Raw genomic sequence first — 21,104 nt, forward strand, 5'->3', positions numbered from 1 at the left:
ACTCTCGCTGATCAAACATGGATGCTCTCTCAGCCTTCCAATCCTACTTACTCCTCCAATAGGGCACGTGCTGTTAGAATTATCACATGTTTCACCAGTGTTGATGCAGTGAGGGCCAAGAGTATTTGCTGAGACATCCCCCAGATTGGTAGAAGCAAATGCCGCCACAAAAGGTCCCTGTGAATGTAAAAAAAATCAAATTGTAATAAATATTCGGCTGTTGCAGACTAAACATGCAGATCAAATTGTTAAGTCCCCAAAAGGGAAATGAAAAAAAATCAATAACAGAGGACATAACTTATACTTAAACAACTGAATTATTCATCAACTTACATTAATATCATGTTCATAATTTATGTTATGCCTATTAATATTTTACAGTTTAGAGGAAGAGATAATTAAATTTGCAAATCATATTAAGGCTGGAAATGTGGAAGCACAGGATTAACACAAACACTGCTGAAACCTATGTGAAACAAAGTAGGTTCAATGAGTTCAAAATTATATTTCTTCCAACTACAATGTAATTCTATTGTGACCTTTGAAGTCAATTAATCACCATCTTTAATATTTACATGTATGTGGTAATTCCATCAATCATTCAGATAATCTCTTTCATCTGACAATGATCTTGAGCCATATTCCGAGTGATTACCAATCCAACATTACCTTATTTATGTTTTTTCATTTACTGAGATACAGCACAGAACAGACCCCTCCAGCCCTTTCAGATGTCCTGTCCAGCGGCCCCCCGAATGAACCCTAGCCTAACCACAGGACAATTTACAAAGACCAATTAACCTACCAACTGGTACATCTTTGGACTGTGGGAGGAAGCTGGGTACCTGGAGGAAATCAACATGGTCATAGGCAGAACATACAAACTATGATGTGGTATATTGTGATAAAATATGATCTAAGTGACTTTGACTGCAGAATGATTGTTGGTGCCAGGCAGCGTGGTTTGAGTATTTCAAACTGCTGTTTTCTGTTATTTTCGTATATACAGTCTCTGGAGCTTACGGAGAATGGTCTGAAAAGCAAAAAACATCCAGTGAGTGGCAGTTCTGTGGGTGAAGACACCTTGTTAATGAAAGAGGTCAGGGGAGAATGGCCAGGTTGGTTCATGCTGACAGGAAGGTGACAGTAACTCAAATAACCACACATTACAGCAGTGGAGTGCAGAGACAATTGAATGCACTAGTTAAACTTTGAAATAGATGGGTTACAGCAGTGTCACTTTATCAAGTACAGGAGGTACTTAATTAAGTGGCCACAGTATATTTTAAAGTGACAGTTTTATGTAACAAATTAACATTGAGCTATCTATATCTGGCTTGTGGCACAGTATGGGTACTGATCATAGTCCTTGAGTTGAATCTAATTCAACAGAGCTTGGCACTGCCATGTCTATTAAGATAGGTTTTGGCTATTAAACCAGGTTGCCCATTTCAAATTCTGGAATTGCTTAAAATGGCAAGCACTCTTTATATTGATGTGGAAGTATTTGCAATTTGGTTTACTTTTGGTTAATCAAAGAGTGAGATGATAAAGTTGAAATTCATTGAGCTTGATGTTGTGAATTAATTATAATTTGAGCAGCATAAAGAGTCTCGTAGCTGGAAAACAGGCTATTCAGCCCATGATGTTCATGCTGACCACTGGGGACCGATCAGTTATTAATCTCATCTTCTAGCACTTGATCCTTAGCCCTCTATGCATAGGCAATGCAAGTACCTCCAGTTTCCAGACACTTCTTCAATGCCGACAGTGCTTCTGTTTCCACCAGTCTCTCCTGCACTGTATTCAAGGAACTCACCTCCCTTTGAAAGGAAAAGATCCTCTCTAACTCTCTTGCCTAAATCCATATCCTCAAGGTTTACATTTTATTCCAGTCAGACCTATCAATGTCCCGCATCATTTTATATACTTCAACCAGTCCTTCTCTTAACTTCTTCCACTTCAGCAAAAATGGACCTAGCCCAGGGGTGGGCAAACTTTTTGACTTGTGGGCCACAAAGGGTTCTAAAATTTGACAGGGGGGCTGGACCAGGAGGAGATGGACGGAGTGTTTTGGTAATACACCTCATAAGAGAAAATAAAATATCATGGGATATGTAGAAAACATGTGCTTCAATTTCAATTGAAAATGAACAAATGCATTACAACAAAATATCTGTCTTTGAAGTCCCATGGTATTTAGCTATTTATTGAAATGACTTTTAAAACACTGAAAATTAAATGAATAAAATACAGCTTTTTTTAATAGTAACAGTTATTATTTTAAAGCACTGAAAATTCTGTTATCCTTCAAGAAATTATCATCATCACTCTCCTCCTGACTGTCTTTATTTCAAAAACAGTAGGAGATGCAGGTCTACTTGTCCCGCTCCTTCTTGTTCAATTGTTCCCTGTGACAAAACTCAACAACGACCAGCACAAAGACAGAACAGTGACAGCGCACCAGTATGCGGAGCGCGTTATTTGATCTGGAGCGCATTTTTTATTTTGAGAACGTACGTGCACCTGCGCACTACTCATGTCCATCACTTAACAGAAATGACATGTAACATGTAAGGCTTATTGAAAAAATATTTTCAAATGCATTTTTTACATAACACAACGAAGAAACTTATTTTTAATTTCAGTGGGAACAATGTTGTTGGTCTCCCTTTTTAGCCAGTGCATCAAAGTCTGGATTTAGTTTTGTTGTGGCGATTCTCAGGATGGATCTGAGGTGTTGGTCAGTTAACTTGGATCTGTGGCTGGCTTTGTTGATGTTCATGACGCTGAACGCTTGTTCACACAAATAGGTCGAGCCGAACAAAGAGTAAAGCGCAAATGTGGAGTAATACGCTGCACCTCAACAAAGGTCAATGTGTAGCGGTGTGCTACATGCAGCGCTAAAATTACGACACGGAGTCGGTAACTGCAGTCGAAGAAAAAAACTTTATTCGAAATCCCCAGCCTCACTTTTAAGCCTCCCTCAACCTGCCCCCCCGGCGCAGAGGCTCCAAAGCTCTGTGCTCGCAAATCCCCGCAGGCTATCTCCCTTAGCCGGACCGCTGGCTAATTGTGAGCCGGTTCGGATGTGCCAGGAAATGGGTCGCCACAAATGTAAATAGAGTGCGTCATCTATTGGGAAAACGCCAGAATTGCGGGGAAAAAACGTTAACAAGGTTTATTAATATAATTTCATCAAGTTCTGCGGGCCAGATTAAAAAGCTTAACGGGCCGCATATGGCCCGCGGGCCGTAGTTTGCCCATGCCTGACCTAGCCTCTCTAATCTCTCCTCATAACTGAACTTCTCCATTGAAGATGAATCCCCTCTACAACTTCTGCAGACTTCTCATGACTTTCCTATACTGTGGTGACTACAAATGCATGCAGTGTTCCAGCTTATCTTCTGATGGTAGCAAGCTAGTCTCTTTTTTTTGTGGGATAAATATTGGGTAACTTCATTCTTCTTTTGTGAAATGATTCCATCAAATGTTTTATTCCACCTATAAGGAGAAACAATGCCTTGGTTTTACATCTCATATGAAACATGGCATCTTTTTCTGTTGTGGAGGATCAGCCTAGGCATTCCGGTGAAATCTCAGCATTGGGACTTGATCCCATTAATTCCAAAGTGGCGGCCACAACTCTGAGCAGTTGACAGTGTCTCTGTCTGCAGTATAAAGACGAGAGAGACTTACTGAAGTATTAACACTCTCTTGGAGTACTGACCTCCCCAGGCAAACAGCCCACATTCTTGTCTTGCTCGAACAGGTATGAAGCATGTCCCATGTTGTCACTGCTAACCAGGTGGTTGCTGTTGTTCATGCTGACGGGGTGAACAGCAAACCAACTACAACAAGGCAGAAGGGAGAAAAAGATGATTTTTCAAAATGAGTAATGAGTCAGCATTGCTAACAAATTGAGAATCGGAACTTCCAACTGAGTTTTGAAAAGCAAAAACAAATATCATTAGTCTTCGCTTGTCTGGATATTTTCCCAAAATATCAATGATATATCTCAATGAAGCAGAGAAGAGAATGCGTCCATAAATTAAAAGGAACAGAATTTAGAAACAAAACTGCAAAATATGTTTATAAAACCTTTCATCACCTGAAGGCATCCCCAACCTCTTTTTAATCTATCAAGCGCCTGCTTGAAATGTTGCAGAACGGGATGTGGGTAGTTTAAAACTGTCACTGAAGCTTCCACACATTGCAACGTGGTATTGAGCAGATAATCTATGTTAGTAATTTATCTGAGGGTTGGATTACTGGACAGAAGACAAGGGTTACTCTGGTGGTCTTCTCTGGAATAAGCAGTGCCTTGACAGTTCAGCAATCCTTCCGGAGTGCACCCTCATTTCTGTGAGTGAGATTTCAACTGCCTACTTCTAACCAGGAAGTGAGCCAAACACAATAATGATATTTTATATTTTACTGTTAAAATGTGCAATTACAAATACATTGCTTGCATTGCATTGGACATTATTTGGAGACATTCAGGTAAACAAAATCAGTAATTAAGTGAAAACAACACTGCAAGCATTTGACCCCACAAATTGGATCACTGATATCAGCAGGATACTAATGACCTCTGGAGTTTGGAAGAATGACGGGAATCTCATTAAAACCAATGGAATACTGAAAGCAACACACACAAAATGCTGGAGGAACTCAGCAGGCCAGGCAGCATCTATGGGAAAAAGTACAGTTGGCGTTTTGGGCTGAGACCCCATGGCAGGACTGGAGGGAAAAAGATGAGGAGTAGATTTAAAAGGTGGGGGAGGGGACAGAGAAGCACAAAGTGATAGGTGAAACCTGAAAGGGGGGGGGGGGATGAAATAAAAAGCTGGGAATTTGATTGGTGAAAGAGGTATAGGGCTGGAGAGGGAGGAGTCTGATAGAAGAGGACATAAGGCCATGGAAAAAAGTAAGAGGGTAGAGAGCACCAGAGGGAGGTGATGGGCAAGCAAGGAGATAAGGTGAGAGAGGGAAAAGGGGATGGGGAATAGCAAAGCAGAGGGGTGGGGGCCACACTCAGGTTGGAGGAACAACACCTTATATTCCAAATGGGGAGCCCTCCAAACTGATGGCATGAACATTGATATCTCAAACTTCCAGTAATGGCCTGCCTTCCCACTGCTCTCCTTCACCATTCCCCATCTCCCTTTCCCTCTCACCTTACCTCCTTGCCTGCCCACTGCTTCCCTTTTCTTTTTTCCGTGGCCTTCTGTCCTCTCCTATCAGACTTATCCTTCTTCAGCCCTGAATCCCTTTCACCAATCAACTTCCCAGCTCTTTACTTAATCCCTCCCTCTCCCCTCCCCATTTCACCTAGTGATTCTCTTTCCTCTCCTCCACCTTTTAAATCTACTCAACTTTTTTTCTCCAGTCCTGCTGAAGGGTCTTGGCCCAAAACATTGACTGTTCTTTTTTTCCATAGATGCTACCTGACCTGCTGAGTTCCTCCAGCATTTTGTGTGTGTTTCTTGGATTTTCAGCATTTGCATATGTTATCTTGTTTGTGATTGAATATTGAAAGGCCTAGATACAATGGATGTGGACAGGATGTTTTCTATAGGGGGTGAGTCTAGGACCAGAATTCACAAACTCGCAATAGAAGGACATCCCTTTAGAACAGAGATAAGGAGGAATTTCATTAGCCAGAGGATGGTGAATCTGTGGAATTTGTTGCCACAGACAGCTGTGGATGCTAAGTCAATGGCAGAGATTTAAAGTGGAGATTTTTGATTAGTAAGGATGTCAAAGGTTATTGGGAGATGTCAGCAGAATGGGGATAAGAGAGATATTAGATTGGCCATGATGGAATAGTGGAGCAGACTTGATGGACTGAATGGCCTAATTCTACTAACATTAGAATTAAAGCCTTATAGCCATGTAAGTTTGAATTTTAGTTGTCTTCATTTCTAGGCCCAGCTGGATACTTTAGTGGATCTTAATGTGATGAGAATGACCATTGCAACTTAATTAAGTTGGCTTTATTGTGACCAGGTATTCATAATCACCCTAAGACTAGATGGCTGATACTAATATTTCTAAAGGGTAAAGATAAACTGCAAATAATTCCCTCCTGAGCTATTATTTTGAGACCTAGACATTTGATTATGTGGTAGTTTTCTCCTAATGGAAGAATTTTCCCTGCTATCTTTCACCATCTCTCCCTTTCCTCAATGTGATCTCCCAATGACACTCCCTCCCACAGTCCTGAGGCCCAGTGTTCAATATTGCACCCAACACTTAACTCAGTTAGCCAGCTGCCCCCTACCCCGCCCCCATGGACATGAGCACCAGACACCCTTCTCCTAATCAAAACCCTGATCTCTGGAGGATGGCAAAAGGGAATCAGCAGCAGCTAGGGTCTCGGGCTAATGAAATCTGTGGCAATAGGCCCACGGCAGACACCGTTGCTGATGTGTGCACAACAACCCTTTCGCACAGATGAAGTTTGAGGCTTATTACTCCACAACATCCTGCAGAAGTGTGCATATCCAGCTTCTCTGGGTTCAAATCCCAAAGTTTTCACAATGACAAAGAAAAAATAAAAAATATTTAACTTAATTTTTTTTAAGAATTCCTTTCTTGGAACATTCCTGAAGACTTCAAGCCAGTTAATTAGTCTTGGTGTAACACTGCTCTTTTGTAAGCACAAACAGCAAATGAAATGTAATAGAACATACAACGGAGGATGAGCCGTTCAGCTCATGATGCCATGACAATCTTGAAGCCAATTTATATTAAATGTCCTCCTCCTGTTTATCGTCATTTTCCCTCCATTCCCTCTTACTTATATGTATTTTTAAAAGCCTCTTAAATTCCACCAGGCTGCCTGACTCCACTAGTAGCCCTGGTAGATCTTTCTAGGATCTCACTACTCTGCATAAAAAATTGCCTCACACATCATCTCTGAACTTTAAAAGCATGTCCTCTGGTTCTTGACATTTCTACCCTGGGGAAAAGATTCTGACTATCTACCATGTCACTTAAAATTAAAAATAAACCCCTATCAGCCCTCTGTTCAGTTTCTAATGCTCCAGAGAGAACAGCCCATGTTGGTCCAACCTTTCTTTATTGCTCATGCCCTCTAATCCAGGCACCATCCTGGGAAGCCTCTTCTGCACCCTCTCCACAGTCTCTACCGTCTTCCCGTAATGGGGCAACTAGAACCACAGACAAGTGTGGTCTGCATGAAGTTTGAGACAGCTGCAGCACGATTTTTTTACTCTTATACTCTGCACCTCTGTCAATGAAGGCAAGCATGCACAAGCCTTCTTTACCAACTCATCCACTTGTGAGCCATTTTCAATGAGCTATGGACCTGAGCCCCAAGATCCCTCTCCACCTCAATGTTATAAATGCATCTACCATTAAGTGTATACTCGTTCCTTTTATTTGGCCTTTCAAAGTGCAACACTTTATATTTGTATGGATTGAACTCCACCTGTTATTTCTCTACCCACATCTGGTACTGAACTATATATCCTGCTGAATTCTTTGATAGCCCTTTACACTATCCACAACTCCATCAATCCTGGGTGTCATCTGCAAACATACTAATCCATTTTGACCTGACACATTGATCTATATCACAAACATCATAGGTCTCAGCACCAATCCTTGTGAAATATGACTGGTTACAAACCTCCAGCTGGAATAACAGCCCATTCTCTGTCTTCTATGGGCAAGCCAGTTCTGAATCCAAATTTTGTGATTCACCATGGATCCTCTGTATCTTCATCTTCCGACCCAACTCACCATGAGCACCTTATCAAATGCCTTACTAAACTCCATTTAGATAACGTTTATTCCCTTGCTCTTATCAATCTCCTTTGTCACTTCCTCAAAAAACTCATAAAAGTTTGTAAGGCAAGATCTGCCCTCCATGAAGTCATGTTGATTGTCCCTAATCTGCTGGAGGAGCTCAGAGCAACATCTGAGCATGAAATTGAGGGTGTTTCTGCCAACGTTTCAAGTGGAGACCCTGTAAAATGGAGAGGAGAAAGAGCCAGTATAAAGAGGAGGGAAAGTGGCTGATTGGAGGAACAAGGAGGGTAGAAAGCGATGAACAGATGGACCCAGGTAGGAGAGGGGAAAGAGTGGAGCTGGGATACAGTCAGGCAGATGATAGATGGAGGAAGCCAAAAAAGAAGTAAGACAAATGGCGCTTTGTGGAGGGGAAGGGTAGGGTAAAAATGGAGAAAGCTAGGAAGACCACTGGTACCGGAATCAAATAAGGAAGGGAGGCAATAATGGGAACTATTATAGCGGGGGGATTAAGGGTCGATGGAACCAGAAGGATGGAGGGGAGGTGGAAGATGTAGTGAATGGAATCAGGCACAGAAGGGTGACAAAAACAGCTAATTGCAGGGTGGGGGGGGGGTGGATGGTTGATGGCTGGAGGCGAACCTCATTGGGTTCCAACTTTGTAGTGGAGGCCAAGAATTGATGGGCCACTGGAGACTGGGGAGAGGAATTGAAATTGCGAGCCTGGGATAGCTGTTGCAGACAGAACACAGGTGCCCTGCTGTTCGGTTACCTAGTCCGCCATTGTAGAAGAGGCCACACCAGAAGCATCAAGAGCGGTAATGAGTTTAGAAGAGGTTCACACGAATGTTTGCCTCACCTAGAAGGGCTGCTTACCTTCATGGATGGTGGTGAAGGACAGGATGTAGGAGCAAGTACTGCACCTCTTGCAGTTACAAGGGCAAGTGCCGGCAGTCAGGGATGGATGGGTGGGAAGGGATGAACAAGATAGGGCATCATGGGGGAGCAGTCCCTACAGAAGGCAGAAAGGAGTGGGGAGGAAAAGATGTGGCCAGTGGTGGGATCTCATTATAGCTGGAGGAGGAAATGATAGAGAAAGATGCACTAGATATGGAGGTTGGTAGGGTAAAACTTGAGGACTAAGGGGAACTATCTCTGTCCTGTCTGGAGGGAAGTGGGGTAGGAGCTGAATTCTTCAAGAAAGGAGATGCAAGGAAAGGCTCTGACAACCAGGATAGAAAGGAAGCTATATTACTTGAAAGAGGAGGACATTTCAGATGTCCTAGACTGAAAAGCTTCACCGTGAGAGCAGATGTAGCAGTAATGAAATACAAGGCCAGCTAATTTGTCTTGATGGTGTTTGTTGAGGAATTAACTTTGGCCAGGACACCTGGGAAACTTTACTCTTCTTTGATTAGTGCTCTGGGCCATTTTATATTTAAAAAAATCACAAGAGTTCAATCAAATGCCTCATCTGCAAACAGACTTTCTGATGATGCAGCACTCCCACAGTGCTTCACTGGCAAGTCACCAAATATTAAACCAGCCCCAGCTCTTGAATCACACCACTGAGCAAAGCAAAAAGCAATCATAATTTCTTGCAAACTAATTGCTTAATCTTGTTCCCAGTCCAATATCCTGATTCGATTATTCAAATCTAATTATTGTTGTAATCAAGTCAAAGTAAGTTAATTATCAAAGTACGTATATGTCACCATATACTACCTTGATTTTCATTGTCTTGCAGGCATTTATAGGAAAATAAAGAAATAAAATAGAATCAGAATGACCGGACAGTTCATTGCACAGTTACTTGTAATTGGCTTAGCATCATCATGTGCATCAAAGTACAGTGTATAGCTTCTGTTTCCATGCTGTCCAGGCAGATAATGTCATAAATGCATCAAGACAGTAAAATGAAAGGTGGCATGCAGAATATAGTGTTGCAGATAGAGAGAGAGCTCAGTGCAGGTAGGCAAATAAAATGGCATGGTCCAGTACCTCAGGATTCCAATGGCTTGCCCATCCAGATCCTCCATTTTAAGAAGGACTAATTCTGTGTCGGTATTTGATTTATACCTATAAAAACAAAATATTTAGAGATTCATTGACAATATTTAAATCAGCAATGACGTAACTCCAAAAAAACTTTATTCTGAATCCTTCTACAGAGAAAAATCTAAAAATAAGTCGTGTTCCCCCCCCCCCCCCACCCCACTGCTTCCTAATCTTGTTTCCTGTAAATCATTGGCCGTTAATTCTTGTGATAATTGTATCTTGAACAAGCTGGGCAACAGCCAAGGCAAAAACTTACTACCCTCTCAGTTGGGTCAATCTACTCATAAACAGCAGAGTTTAAGTTTGTGTGGCAGATTTAGAGAGGGTGCATAGGAGATTTACAGGGATGGTGCCTGGACTAGAGGGCATTTCTAGCTTTTAAAACTACTGAATACTCTTCTGCTGCATGTGCTTCTTTTTCTGAACTACAATCGATTGCAGACTGTAACTTGGCTTTTAAGAATGTATTTTTGGGCTGACTAAATAATCTGGCACTTCTGGGGGATTTAGAGTGTTGATTTGCTAATGGCGGAACACAAACCCGTGGTTGGCTCCATTACTCGCATTGCTTAAAGCGTTGAGCAAGATTAAAACCTTCGAGGACGTGAGCGGAATATGAACAGGTGTTTAGCGCTTCTGCATGTGACTGACCAGTCTCTCTTGCTGCTGCTAGTGGGCAGAAGGTGCAGGAGTCTTGGGTCCCTCACCTCCAGGTTCGGGAGTAGTTGCTGCTTGCAGCAATTGGGCTTCTGGATGGGCTTGCCTCAGCACTGAATGCACTCTACACCTGTGGACTCACTTCAGGAACTCTGCAGTTCACGTTCCTTGTGTTTTTTGTTTACTTTTTTTTTACAATTGCGTAATTTGATCGGGCTACTTCAGCACTAAACTAACTCTGCACTGTGGCCAGTGACCATCAGCACAGCACTGGCGACTCACTCATGGGGACTCTGCATTTAATGTTATTTGTTTACCTTTTACTGTTTGCACGATTTGTACTTTTTTTTGCATACTTGGTATTTGATAGTCTTGTGTGGGGTTTTTCTTTATACGGGCTCTATTGTGTTCCTTTGTTTTGTGGCTACCTCCAAGAAGACTAATCTCAAGTTTCGAGGTCGTATATATACTTTGATAATAAATGTACTTTGAACTTTAATTACGTCTTATGAGAATAGGTAGAGGGAGCTAGAGCTTTTCTCTTTGGAGTGAAGGAGGATAAGAGGTGACTTGATAGAGATGTACAAGATAATAAGAGGTGTAGATAGAATGGACAGCCAGAGACTTTTTCCTAGGGTGGAAATAAGGAGGCAGAATCTTAAGGTGATTGGAAGAAAATATAAGGGAAGATGTCAGAGATAAGATCGTTACAAAGAGTAGTGGGTGCATGGAATACTCTGCCAGAGATAGTGGTATCGGCAGTTACATTTGGGGCTTTTAAGAAACTCTTAAATAAGCACGAGGACAATAGAAAAATGAAGGGCTATTTAGGAGGGAACGGTAAGATTGGTTTTAGAATAGGTTAACATGCCAGCACAATTTCATGGGCCAAAGAGCCTGGACTGTTATATGTTCAAATTTCTGAAATTTAAACCTGCTGACAGGAAAGCTTAAAAGCAAAAGGTGCAACAAACTTAAATGAGCTTGGAAATCACTGGCAGAGAAATACATACCTTGTGCCATTGCATCAGTCAAGCAAGACAGAGTACAAGGAACAGAGCAGACTGTGATGCCAGCTCGTAAGATTCCCCAGGGAGAATGGAGCTAGTACACAAATGCAGTGATGAAGATCCAGGAACAACTTTCTAGGACATTTAGTTCTACAGTGACAATGAAGGTGCCAGAATTTTGACTGAACAGATTCAAGACTCATATTGCTTAAGATATTATGCAATAGAACTATGAAATAAAGCAGTATGGCTGCATACTATTCAAGGGAAAGCACCTTATCATTTTGAAACAGACAGTTATTTGTCATCCTAAGTAAACAGGCTAACTATTCTAAGCTAGTGGATTCCTTCAAATAGCAATGAGAATGAAAGGCACGCACATGTATAACTCTTAAAACATCCAAATAAATACTTACAAATGTGGTTGGCTTTGTAATTCAGAAAACACAGTGGCCATTTTAAGTTGATGTCCACACATAGATATGAAAGGCAATGGTTTTGCAAACACATTGGAGGCTTTTAGATGGGAACATAAGCATGGGGTGTTAGAGGAGTATAGGATATTGGAGGAATGCAGGCAGAAGGGATGAGTTTAATATGGCATCATTCTTGGCACAGTTATCTTGGGATGAAAGACCTTTCCCTGTACTGTTCTATATTTCATGTACTATTTTCCAAAGTAATTAGTTAAAAAATCTTGCATACACTTAGTTAACTTTAAGGTATTGGAAAAAGTTGTTTGTGCACAAAATGTACCAACTCACTAGATGGAGCCAAAATTACATTTAACACTGAGTGACAGACATGATCTCAGAACAATTATTGAAAATAGAAAAGAAATTAGGTCTATATATTATGATGAAGCTTCAGGATTTTTGGAGCTTGAATTTCATTCATGTAACCACATTGTTACAATATTTCCTAGAATAAATCAAAGTGCATTTAAACTTAGGAGCATTATCCGAATGGATGCATGCATAACCCACAGCTATCTTGATTTCTTATCGACGTTACAGAGGCTGATGCTCATTTGCATCCTTCATATGATACCTGGCTCGTTCTTCTTTTGGGTTTTGCAAGTAAGAGTATGGGCTCCTGTTTATGTTGCTGCCTTCAACTGTTCCCTTGTTCACAAATATTTTTCCTGGTTTCATGTTCTTGTGTGCGATGTCGATGCTCTATTAAAAGAAAAGCACGTCAATATAAAGAAAAGCAAAAATGTCCTCATTGCATCTTTTAATGAATAATCAATACTTGTAGTAGGTTCTCAGAGTGCCCAGGAAAAGACGTTGCATCTTCGATCCTTACACTGAGAGAAAATACTTTTGCAGGCCCTCAAGGTTAAACAGTTAATTCATTTTGAGAGACATAAAGAAGGAAGTCCACTCTTACTTCAGAAAATGCTGCACTTTAAAAATAAGTTCTTCTGTGTAATTTCATTAGAATGAATTTTAAAACTTTTTATGATGGCAATTATATTCAGCTTTATCTCATTTGAAATGGGCATAAGAATTAGTAGGAAAAGAAGATCATTACAAAACAAGCCTTTTCCATTTACCATAAAACTAAATGAGAGCAATACATTTTTCCATTATCTAAGAAGAATATCTTTTTCCAATCTATTCTCATAATTTTTCTGAGCGATAATAGCAAAGGATGATTAAGAAACGATTCCATGGAAGATATACTAGGCTGAGTTCCTTTAATGGGCATCTGATATTAGAAATGCTATTGTTTTAAGTATAATAGCTTTAAATTTGATCCCCGGTCATTAGTGCTAAATGCAAAATATTGTAGCATCAGCACATTATAGTCTGCCTTGGAGGTTCATTTCACAGAAGCCAATGACATAAATTTGGGAGGCAGGGTAGAACACTCAGCTGCATGCTTAATGTTAATGATAGGGCATAACTTCGAGAGGAATGATTTATAAAGTTGTTACAATCACAAATTGCACGGCAATCTGAAAGGAGGGTTGACTGAGATTAAAAGTAAGTGCAGCCACACTCTACAGATTCCCTTTACAGGATTAAAGGCAAGTATATCCACATAAATGTCCCAGAAAAGAATTGACACAGAAATAACTATAGATTATTGGACAGTGATTATGAGTTGCCAAATATCCAGAAATGTCAGGCCATTCAACCAAAATGTAAGCATGCTCTGCTACCTGAGTAATACACACAAAATGTTGGAGGAATTTAGTGGGTCAGGCAGCATCTATGCAGGGGAACAAACAGACAATGTTTCAGGGTGAGACCCCTCATTAGGACTGGAAAGGAATCGGAAAGAAACCAAATTAAGAACATACTATAGGAGAAGGGGAAAGAGAGTATAAGCTGGCAGGTGATAGGTGAAGCCGGGTGAGGAGGAAGGAAATCTGCAGATATTGGAAATTCAAGCAACACACACAAAATGCTGGTGGAACACAGCAGGCCAGGCAGCATCTATAGTGAGAAGCGCTGTCGACTTTTCGGGCCGAGACCCTTTGTCAGGACACAAGGGGGTGGGTGGGGGAGGGGGAAGAAGTGAGAAGTTCGAAAATGAAAGGTGGAAAAGGTAAAGGACTAAAGAAGAGTTGACCATGGAAAAAGGGTAGGAGGAGGTGTATGAGGTGCATGCAGAGGTGATGGGCAGGTGAGGAAAAGAGCAGGGGTAAGAAGGAGCCAAAATGGATAATGGATTACCAGAAGTAAGAGAAATCATTGTTCGTGTCATCAGGTTGGAAGCTACGCAGATGGAATACGAGGTGTTGCTCCTCTGACCTGAAAGTGGCCTCATCGTGGCAGTAGAGCTGGCTGTGGAAGGATGTATTCTGCTTCCTGTTTGCTTCCTATATGTGCCTCCCCATGTTTGAGGACCATATGTTTAAAGTCATCCATGTTTTATCCTGTTTTCAAAAAATGTTATCCACCTCATCTTTAAAAATGGGCTATTCTTTTGGAAACCAAATGAAAGACAAAGAAAATTAATGGAATTTAAATGGCCATTGGGGTGGCACATCCATTAAATAGATAATTAACAAACAAGGATAAAAAAATTGCAGGGGACAGTAGATTTACATAATGCCACTAGTGACCTCCTAATGTCCAAAGGTGCTTATCAGCCAATGAAATAATTTGAATCCAAACATGGAATGATATAAAAAGAACTCTGCAGGCAACTTGTAGATAGAAATTCCTGTATGTATCACTATTGCAAATAATCTATTGTAGTGATGTTGATTGATCAGAAAATATTGGACACCTGAAATGTCTGTGTTCAGTATTGAACTAGTGCCGTGGAACGGCACCTTGATTTAACATTTCATTTGAAAGATGCACTTCTAGCAATATAATCTGCCCTCCATACTGAAATGTCAGGACAGATTTCGCTGCTGAACTCTCTCTAAGTAGAAGTTAAAACCATAACTTTGAGTGTGTTACAGTGGCAATCCAGAGAGCCGGGGTCCATGCTCTAATAATAGAAGTGATGGCTTAAATATTCTGGAAGGGATGATCAACTTATAAACTTAGGTGTATTCAATGTATAGAATTATAGCTAATGTCATAAAATTAATTCTGCTGTTTGCCATGAAAGTATATTTATACATCATCTGAAAATTCAGCAATTACATTGGTATTTCTTTTGTGAGTAGTGCTTTTTTATTGTACTTTTGAATGCGTATTTTTCCAACAGTTCTTGGTTCTCCAGAATTGTTAATTTTCAGCTAAATGTCTGGAAATAACAGGATATTAAGAGAGTTTACACTCCCTCCCTTTCCCCTCCGAATCAAATGGTATGTCCATATCATTCATGCAAACGTGAAGTAAAATTCCTTCCCTATTCACAACCCTTTCTGTTCTACCATCCTACACTTCCTGCAATCCTCTTGTAATGGAAAGGTTTTAGGATATTATTGGAAAGATGCCATTAGGAGCAGCAGGCTAAAAAGAACATTAGGATAGAGCCCTTCCAGTTGCTATTTATCTCACTTAACTTTATAGCAATGGCATGTTACACAGTTCTTCAACTTCTTAAGCCTCTTCTGTTTTAATTGTCTTACTTTTGACATGATTAATTCTTCAAGTCCATATTTGTATTTCATCTGTTGCAAATAGTGAAGTGTATGTTCTGTTTATTGTTCTTTGCATTAAGTTCTTCCTGAACAAATTGCCCCCTTTATGCTCTTGAACAATAGGTTACATAAAATTTTTTAAAATCTCACTGATGGCCAGATATATACAGTAAGTTAATGATTTATACAGTATTTATAGATAAAGTAAACAAATGATAGTCTGGGAGTTCTCAAAGCTATTTCTAAAAGGGTACTCTGTTATTACCCATCAACCATCAGGCCCTTGAACCAGAGGAGATAACTTCACTCAAATTCACTTGCCTCATCTTTGAGCTGTCCACAACCTATGGACTCACTTTCAAGGACTCTTTATCTTATGTTTTTTTTAAAAATTATTCATTTACAGGATGTGTAAGCTAAGCTAGCATTTATTGCCCATCCCTAGATGCCCTTGAGAAGGTGGTGGTAAACTGCCGCCTTAAACTGCTGCAGTCCCTGAGCTGTAGGTACACAAACCATGCTGCCAGGGAGGGAATTCCATGATTTTCACCCAGCGACAAAAAGGAACACTGGTATGTTTCCACGTCAGGATGATGAGTGACTTGGAGAGGGATTTCCAAGTGGAGCTGTTCCCATCTTTTTAGATGGTTGTGGTCGTGGATCTGGAAGGAGCTGCCTTAAGAACTTTGGAGTGTTGTTGCCGTGCATTTTGTGCTGTTCACTGATGGTGGAAGGATTAGATGCTTGTGGAAGGAGTACCAGTCAAGTGGGCTGCCTTGTACTGGATGGTGTCAAGCTTCTTTAGTGGTGATGGAGCTGCACTCATCCAGGTGAGAGGCAAGTATTCCATTACACTCCTGACCTGAGCCTTGCAGATGTGGACAGGCTTTGGGGAGTCAGGAGGTGAGTCACCCACTTTAAGATTCCTCGTCTTTGACCTGCTGTGGTAGCCTCGGTGTTTATATGGCTAAACCAGTTCAGTTTCCTGTCAATGGTAACCCCCAGGAAGTTGATAGTAGGGAATTCCGTGCTGGTGATGCCACTGAATGTCAAGGGATGATGGTTAGAAATTCCCTTGTTGAAATGGTCATTGCCTGGCACTTGCATGGCTCGAATGTTACTTGTCAGCTCAAGCCTGGATATTGTCCGGTCCTGCTGCACTTGGGTATGAAGTGCTTCACTATCTGAGGAGTCACTAATGGTGCAGAACATCGTGCAGTCATCTGCGAACAACCCCACTTCTGACCTAATGATGGAAGAAAGGTCATTGATGAAGCAGCTGATGATGGTTGGTCCTTGGACACTTCCCTGAGGAACTTCTGCAGTGACGTCCTGAGGATGAGGTGATTGGCATCCAACCACCACAACCATCTTCCTTTGTGTCAGGTATGATTCCAACCAGCGGACGGTTTTCCCCCTAATTCCCATTGACTCCATTTTAGCTAGGGCACCTTGATGTCACACTCGGTGAAATGCTGCGTTGATGTTGAGGGCTATCGCTCTCACCTCACCTCTGGTATTTAGCTCTTTGGTCCATGTTTGAACCAAGGAGATGATGAGATGAGGAGCTGAGTGGTCTTGACAGAAGCCAAACTGGTCATCCGTAAGCAGTTTTTGCCGAGTAGGTGCTGCATGATAGGACAGTTGATTACCCCTTCCCTTACTTTGCTGATAATTGAGAGTAGCTTTTAGGGCAGTAATTGGCTGGGTTGGACTTATCTTGTTTCTTGTGTACAGGACATACATGGGCAATTTTCCACATTGCTGGGTAGATGCTAGTGTTGTAGCTGCACTGGAACAACTTGGCTAACGGCGCAGCAAGTTCTGGAGCACAAGTCTTATCCTGGCATTTTACCCACTGTAATTTTACATGCTGCTATTATTAGATTCTCACTAATTGTGTGACTTTTCCTTTTTTGGGTAATAAGTTCTGCTACTAAATAACTTGCTTTCTGGATTCTTTTACTGACTGTGACTTTATTAACAAAAGCTTTACCCTGTTCATTTTGAGATTCCAATAGCCATTTAAAATAACCAGTACTTTTATGTGTCATACGGCTGTGATTTGCAGTTAAGTTTCTTTTCAATTTTGCAGGAGCCATTGTTTGCCACAGACAGGGCACAATGGAATAGGACAACTTGGATCCCCAGTCCATGTAAAACCCAGTGATAAGTACCTTTCATTGTAAAGACGGAGTTTTTTTGTGTCCGTTGTTGCATAATAAGAATGGGATAATAAATAAATAAACGAGAAAACCACAAAAAATACAAAAGCTTCACAATACAATTTACTTCTAACATACAAAATTCACCCTTTGCAACATTTACAACAGCAGCAAAGTGGCAGGCCAGCAGTTGAGTTGTGGCGTGTAAAAATTCTTTCTTTAGAATGAAAAATCCCCTCTGATTTTCTACTACACCAGTGGAGTTTGTTTGCTCCCATAAACCAGTCGGCAGCGCATTGGGAGGGAGAGGCTGACATCACACCCCAAGTTGGGCGAGTCCGTTCAGTGCTCGGAAAACGCACTTCACACTCCTCATCAGCCTAACGTCCTCCCCTCCGCACAATACAGCGCTCACCAGTTATCAATGGCCTCCCCTATCTCGCATCAAAAACTGAGCATAGACTCAACCAAATAAACACTGTCCCACTGTACACTGCAATACTGGGCTCAGAGACACCCAGTGAGATTGTTAACAGGCTGCTCGGTCACTGCTGCCACTGTGAGTCCTAGCATTGTATGCTCTGTGAAGTTCAAAAGGTGATGTTTATTTGTTTTAATCAAGATCTCTTGCAGAACCCCAAGGGACCTCTCACAGAATACTAAGGTTCTGCAGAGCGCTAATTGAGAAAACCCTGCTCTAAGGAATATATTTTTTTGTTTAATTTTATTGAGATACAGCATGGAATAGGCCTTTCAGCCGTTTAAGCCACGCCACTCAGCAATCGCATGATTGAATCCAATGAGAGGAAACCAGAGAACCTGGAGGAAAACTCATGCGGTAACTGGGAGGACGTACAAACTCCCTACAAGCAACGGTGGGAATTGAACCTGGTCATCTGTACTGTAAAGCTTTGTGCTAACCACTTCACTACCGTACCATGAAAACATTTTGGTTAAAAAAATCCATGAGCATTCAAGGAGCAATTTAATCCTGTGATGTTCTGGGTAATATTTCTCCCTTGATCAACTCCATCAGGTATCACTAATCCGATCATTCATTCTTTTCCTGCATGAGGGACTGGTGTGGAAAGACCCACATGATCCATCACCAGAAAATGATTTTATTTTTTTAAACAATGAACAGTGCCACGAGAGGTTTGACTTCATATACTTCAGAGTCAACTTTACCAATTATAATATCCATTAGCAAATCACTCTGTCTACAAACACCACAATAAACACTCCAATTAAATTTATGTTCATTAACATGCATCAAGAGTGTGTTAGAAAACAATCTAACCTTTATTATGCCATTAATTAGGGCATTGATGGATGGTTTGATGTAGCCTTTGCTTGTGATGAGACAGAGCGTATACTGAAAATACCCAGCAGGCCCAGAATGTGTGTGAGTTCCACTCAAAACAACGTTGTCTTGTCTGTAAAGATTCCCATATTTGGTCTTCAGTCTTTTCAAAACCTAAAAGGTTCAAAGGCATTAGTCATACAAAACTTAAACAGCAATTACTAAACCTATTAGTGATCTTTTTTGAACCTTAGGAAAAAGCAAGATGTGAAGATGGATTATGAGAAAAATTGAACAATTCTTATACTTAGAGCTTTCTGTAATCTGGAACCATGTGCCATTAAGGCCAAACAACAAGAACACATTGAAAGGGGAAAAGATCCTCAGATACTGAGAATACAAACAGAACGTGTTGAAAATACTCCGCAGAAAGGGAGCATCTACAGGGAGAGAAAGAGAGTTAGTGTTTCAGACTGCTGATGTTTCATGGGAACGCGGAAATAATTTCACTTGGAGAGAGGTGAGGGGAAAGGAAACAGAATGTTGTTGATAGAGTGGAGACCGTGAGGGACTGGTGATGGGGCTGGCTGACAGAGGGTGGCGAAGCTTTGTTAATCACGGCTGTTCTGTACGGAGAAGATGCATGGGATGAAAGAGAACAGGAAAAAAATGCTGCAACTGTGAAATTCAAAGCTCTGCAGTAGCTGCAGATCAAATCTAACCTGTATGGGAAGGCTAGAAATACTAATCTCAGCATTAGTGGAGAGAGGATAAAATGGAGTGAATGAACACTATCTCACTATTCCTCTTTGGCAGTATTTATTTATTTTTACTGTAATTTATACTTTTTTTGCCTGCATTGTACTGCTGCCACAAAACAACAAATTTCATGGCTTACATCAGAGACAATACACCTGATCCTGAATCCGAGGATAATAGTTTTTCCTGTGAGTTAACTAATTCTAATACAAATGGAAATGTTGGTTATTGTTGGCGAGTTCAATGTTGAATGCTCAGGGCAGTGTTTTGCTTCATTTGAAGATGAAGTACTTTTCTTCTAAATTTATTGGTGCTTCCTCAGAGAAGTTTCGGAGACCAAAGAGAGAAAGTGTTGGTGGGGGCTGTGGTCAGATGGATAATTAAAGTAACAGGCGATTGGAAGTTTTGACATTCTCTTGTGGACTGAGTGGAGATGCTGTGCAAAGTGTTCACCTAATCTGTGCTTGGTTTTCCCAGTTTCAAGGATTCGAATTGGTAGGAAGTGAGTACCGAAGTGAGTGAATAAATTGAAGAAGTGCAAGTGAATCAATGCTTCAGCTGGAAGGATTGTTTAGATCAGGGGTTCCCAACTTTTTTATGCCATGGCCAAATACCATCAAACAAGGGGTCTGCGAACACTAGGTTGGGAACCCCTGATTTAGATAAACACAAGAGATCCTGCAGATGCTGGAAATCCTGAGCAAGACACACAAAATGCTGGAAGTACTCAGCAGGTCAGGCAGCATCTAGGAAAATGAATAAGCCGTCGACATTTCTGGCCAACACCCTTCATCAGGACTGGAAAGGAGCAGGGAAGATACCAGAATAAGAACGTGGGTGGAGGAGGAGGAGGTCAAGCTAGAAGGTGATGGGTGAAGCCAGGTGGGTGGAGGATGAAGTAAGAAGCTGGGAGGTGATAAGCAGAAAAGCCAAAGGGCTAGAGGAGAAGGTATCTGATAGGGAAGGAGAGTGGACCATGGGAGAAAAGGTAGGAGGAGGGGCAGCAGAGCAAGTGAAAGGCAAGTGAAGAAAGCCAGAGTTGGGAAGTGAAGAAGAGGGAAAGGCGAGGAGAATAACATTACTGGAAGTCAGAAAAATCAATGTTCATGCCATTAGGATGCAGGCTACCTGGAAGTGATGCTCCGCAGGTCCCTGGATGTTGAGAAAGAAAGTAGTAAAGGTGGCAGCTATTGCATCTTCTTTGATCACACAGGACATTTTATGAGATGTTGCTGGAGGCGAAAGATCAAACTAGGGTGATATAAATATACCGATCCCTTTGGAATGCTGAAAGGGGTAGATGGGCCGAATTA

At 41.2% G+C, this 21,104-nt stretch overlaps 1 protein-coding gene across 6 annotated transcripts in view; it reads right to left on the minus strand.

The window, feature by feature from the left end:
- The window catches only part of asah2 (N-acylsphingosine amidohydrolase 2), an 87,095-nt gene that overhangs the window by 46,448 nt on the left and 19,543 nt on the right, over positions 1 to 21,104 (minus strand). For all 6 annotated transcript variants that reach the window (XM_059947440.1, XM_059947439.1, XM_059947438.1 and 3 more), the window contains 5 exons: positions 19,030 to 19,206; positions 12,558 to 12,685; positions 9,784 to 9,861; positions 3,731 to 3,851; positions 52 to 177 (listed from right to left, as the gene is read on the minus strand). In XM_059947440.1, coding sequence (XP_059803423.1) covers positions 52 to 177; positions 3,731 to 3,851; positions 9,784 to 9,861; positions 12,558 to 12,685; positions 19,030 to 19,206 — 630 coding nt within the window. The remainder of the gene's footprint in view (positions 1 to 51; positions 178 to 3,730; positions 3,852 to 9,783; positions 9,862 to 12,557; positions 12,686 to 19,029; positions 19,207 to 21,104) is intronic.

Source organism: Hypanus sabinus, chromosome 22 (assembly GCF_030144855.1).
Source record: "Hypanus sabinus isolate sHypSab1 chromosome 22, sHypSab1.hap1, whole genome shotgun sequence".
Lineage (NCBI taxonomy): Eukaryota > Metazoa > Chordata > Chondrichthyes > Myliobatiformes > Dasyatidae > Hypanus > Hypanus sabinus.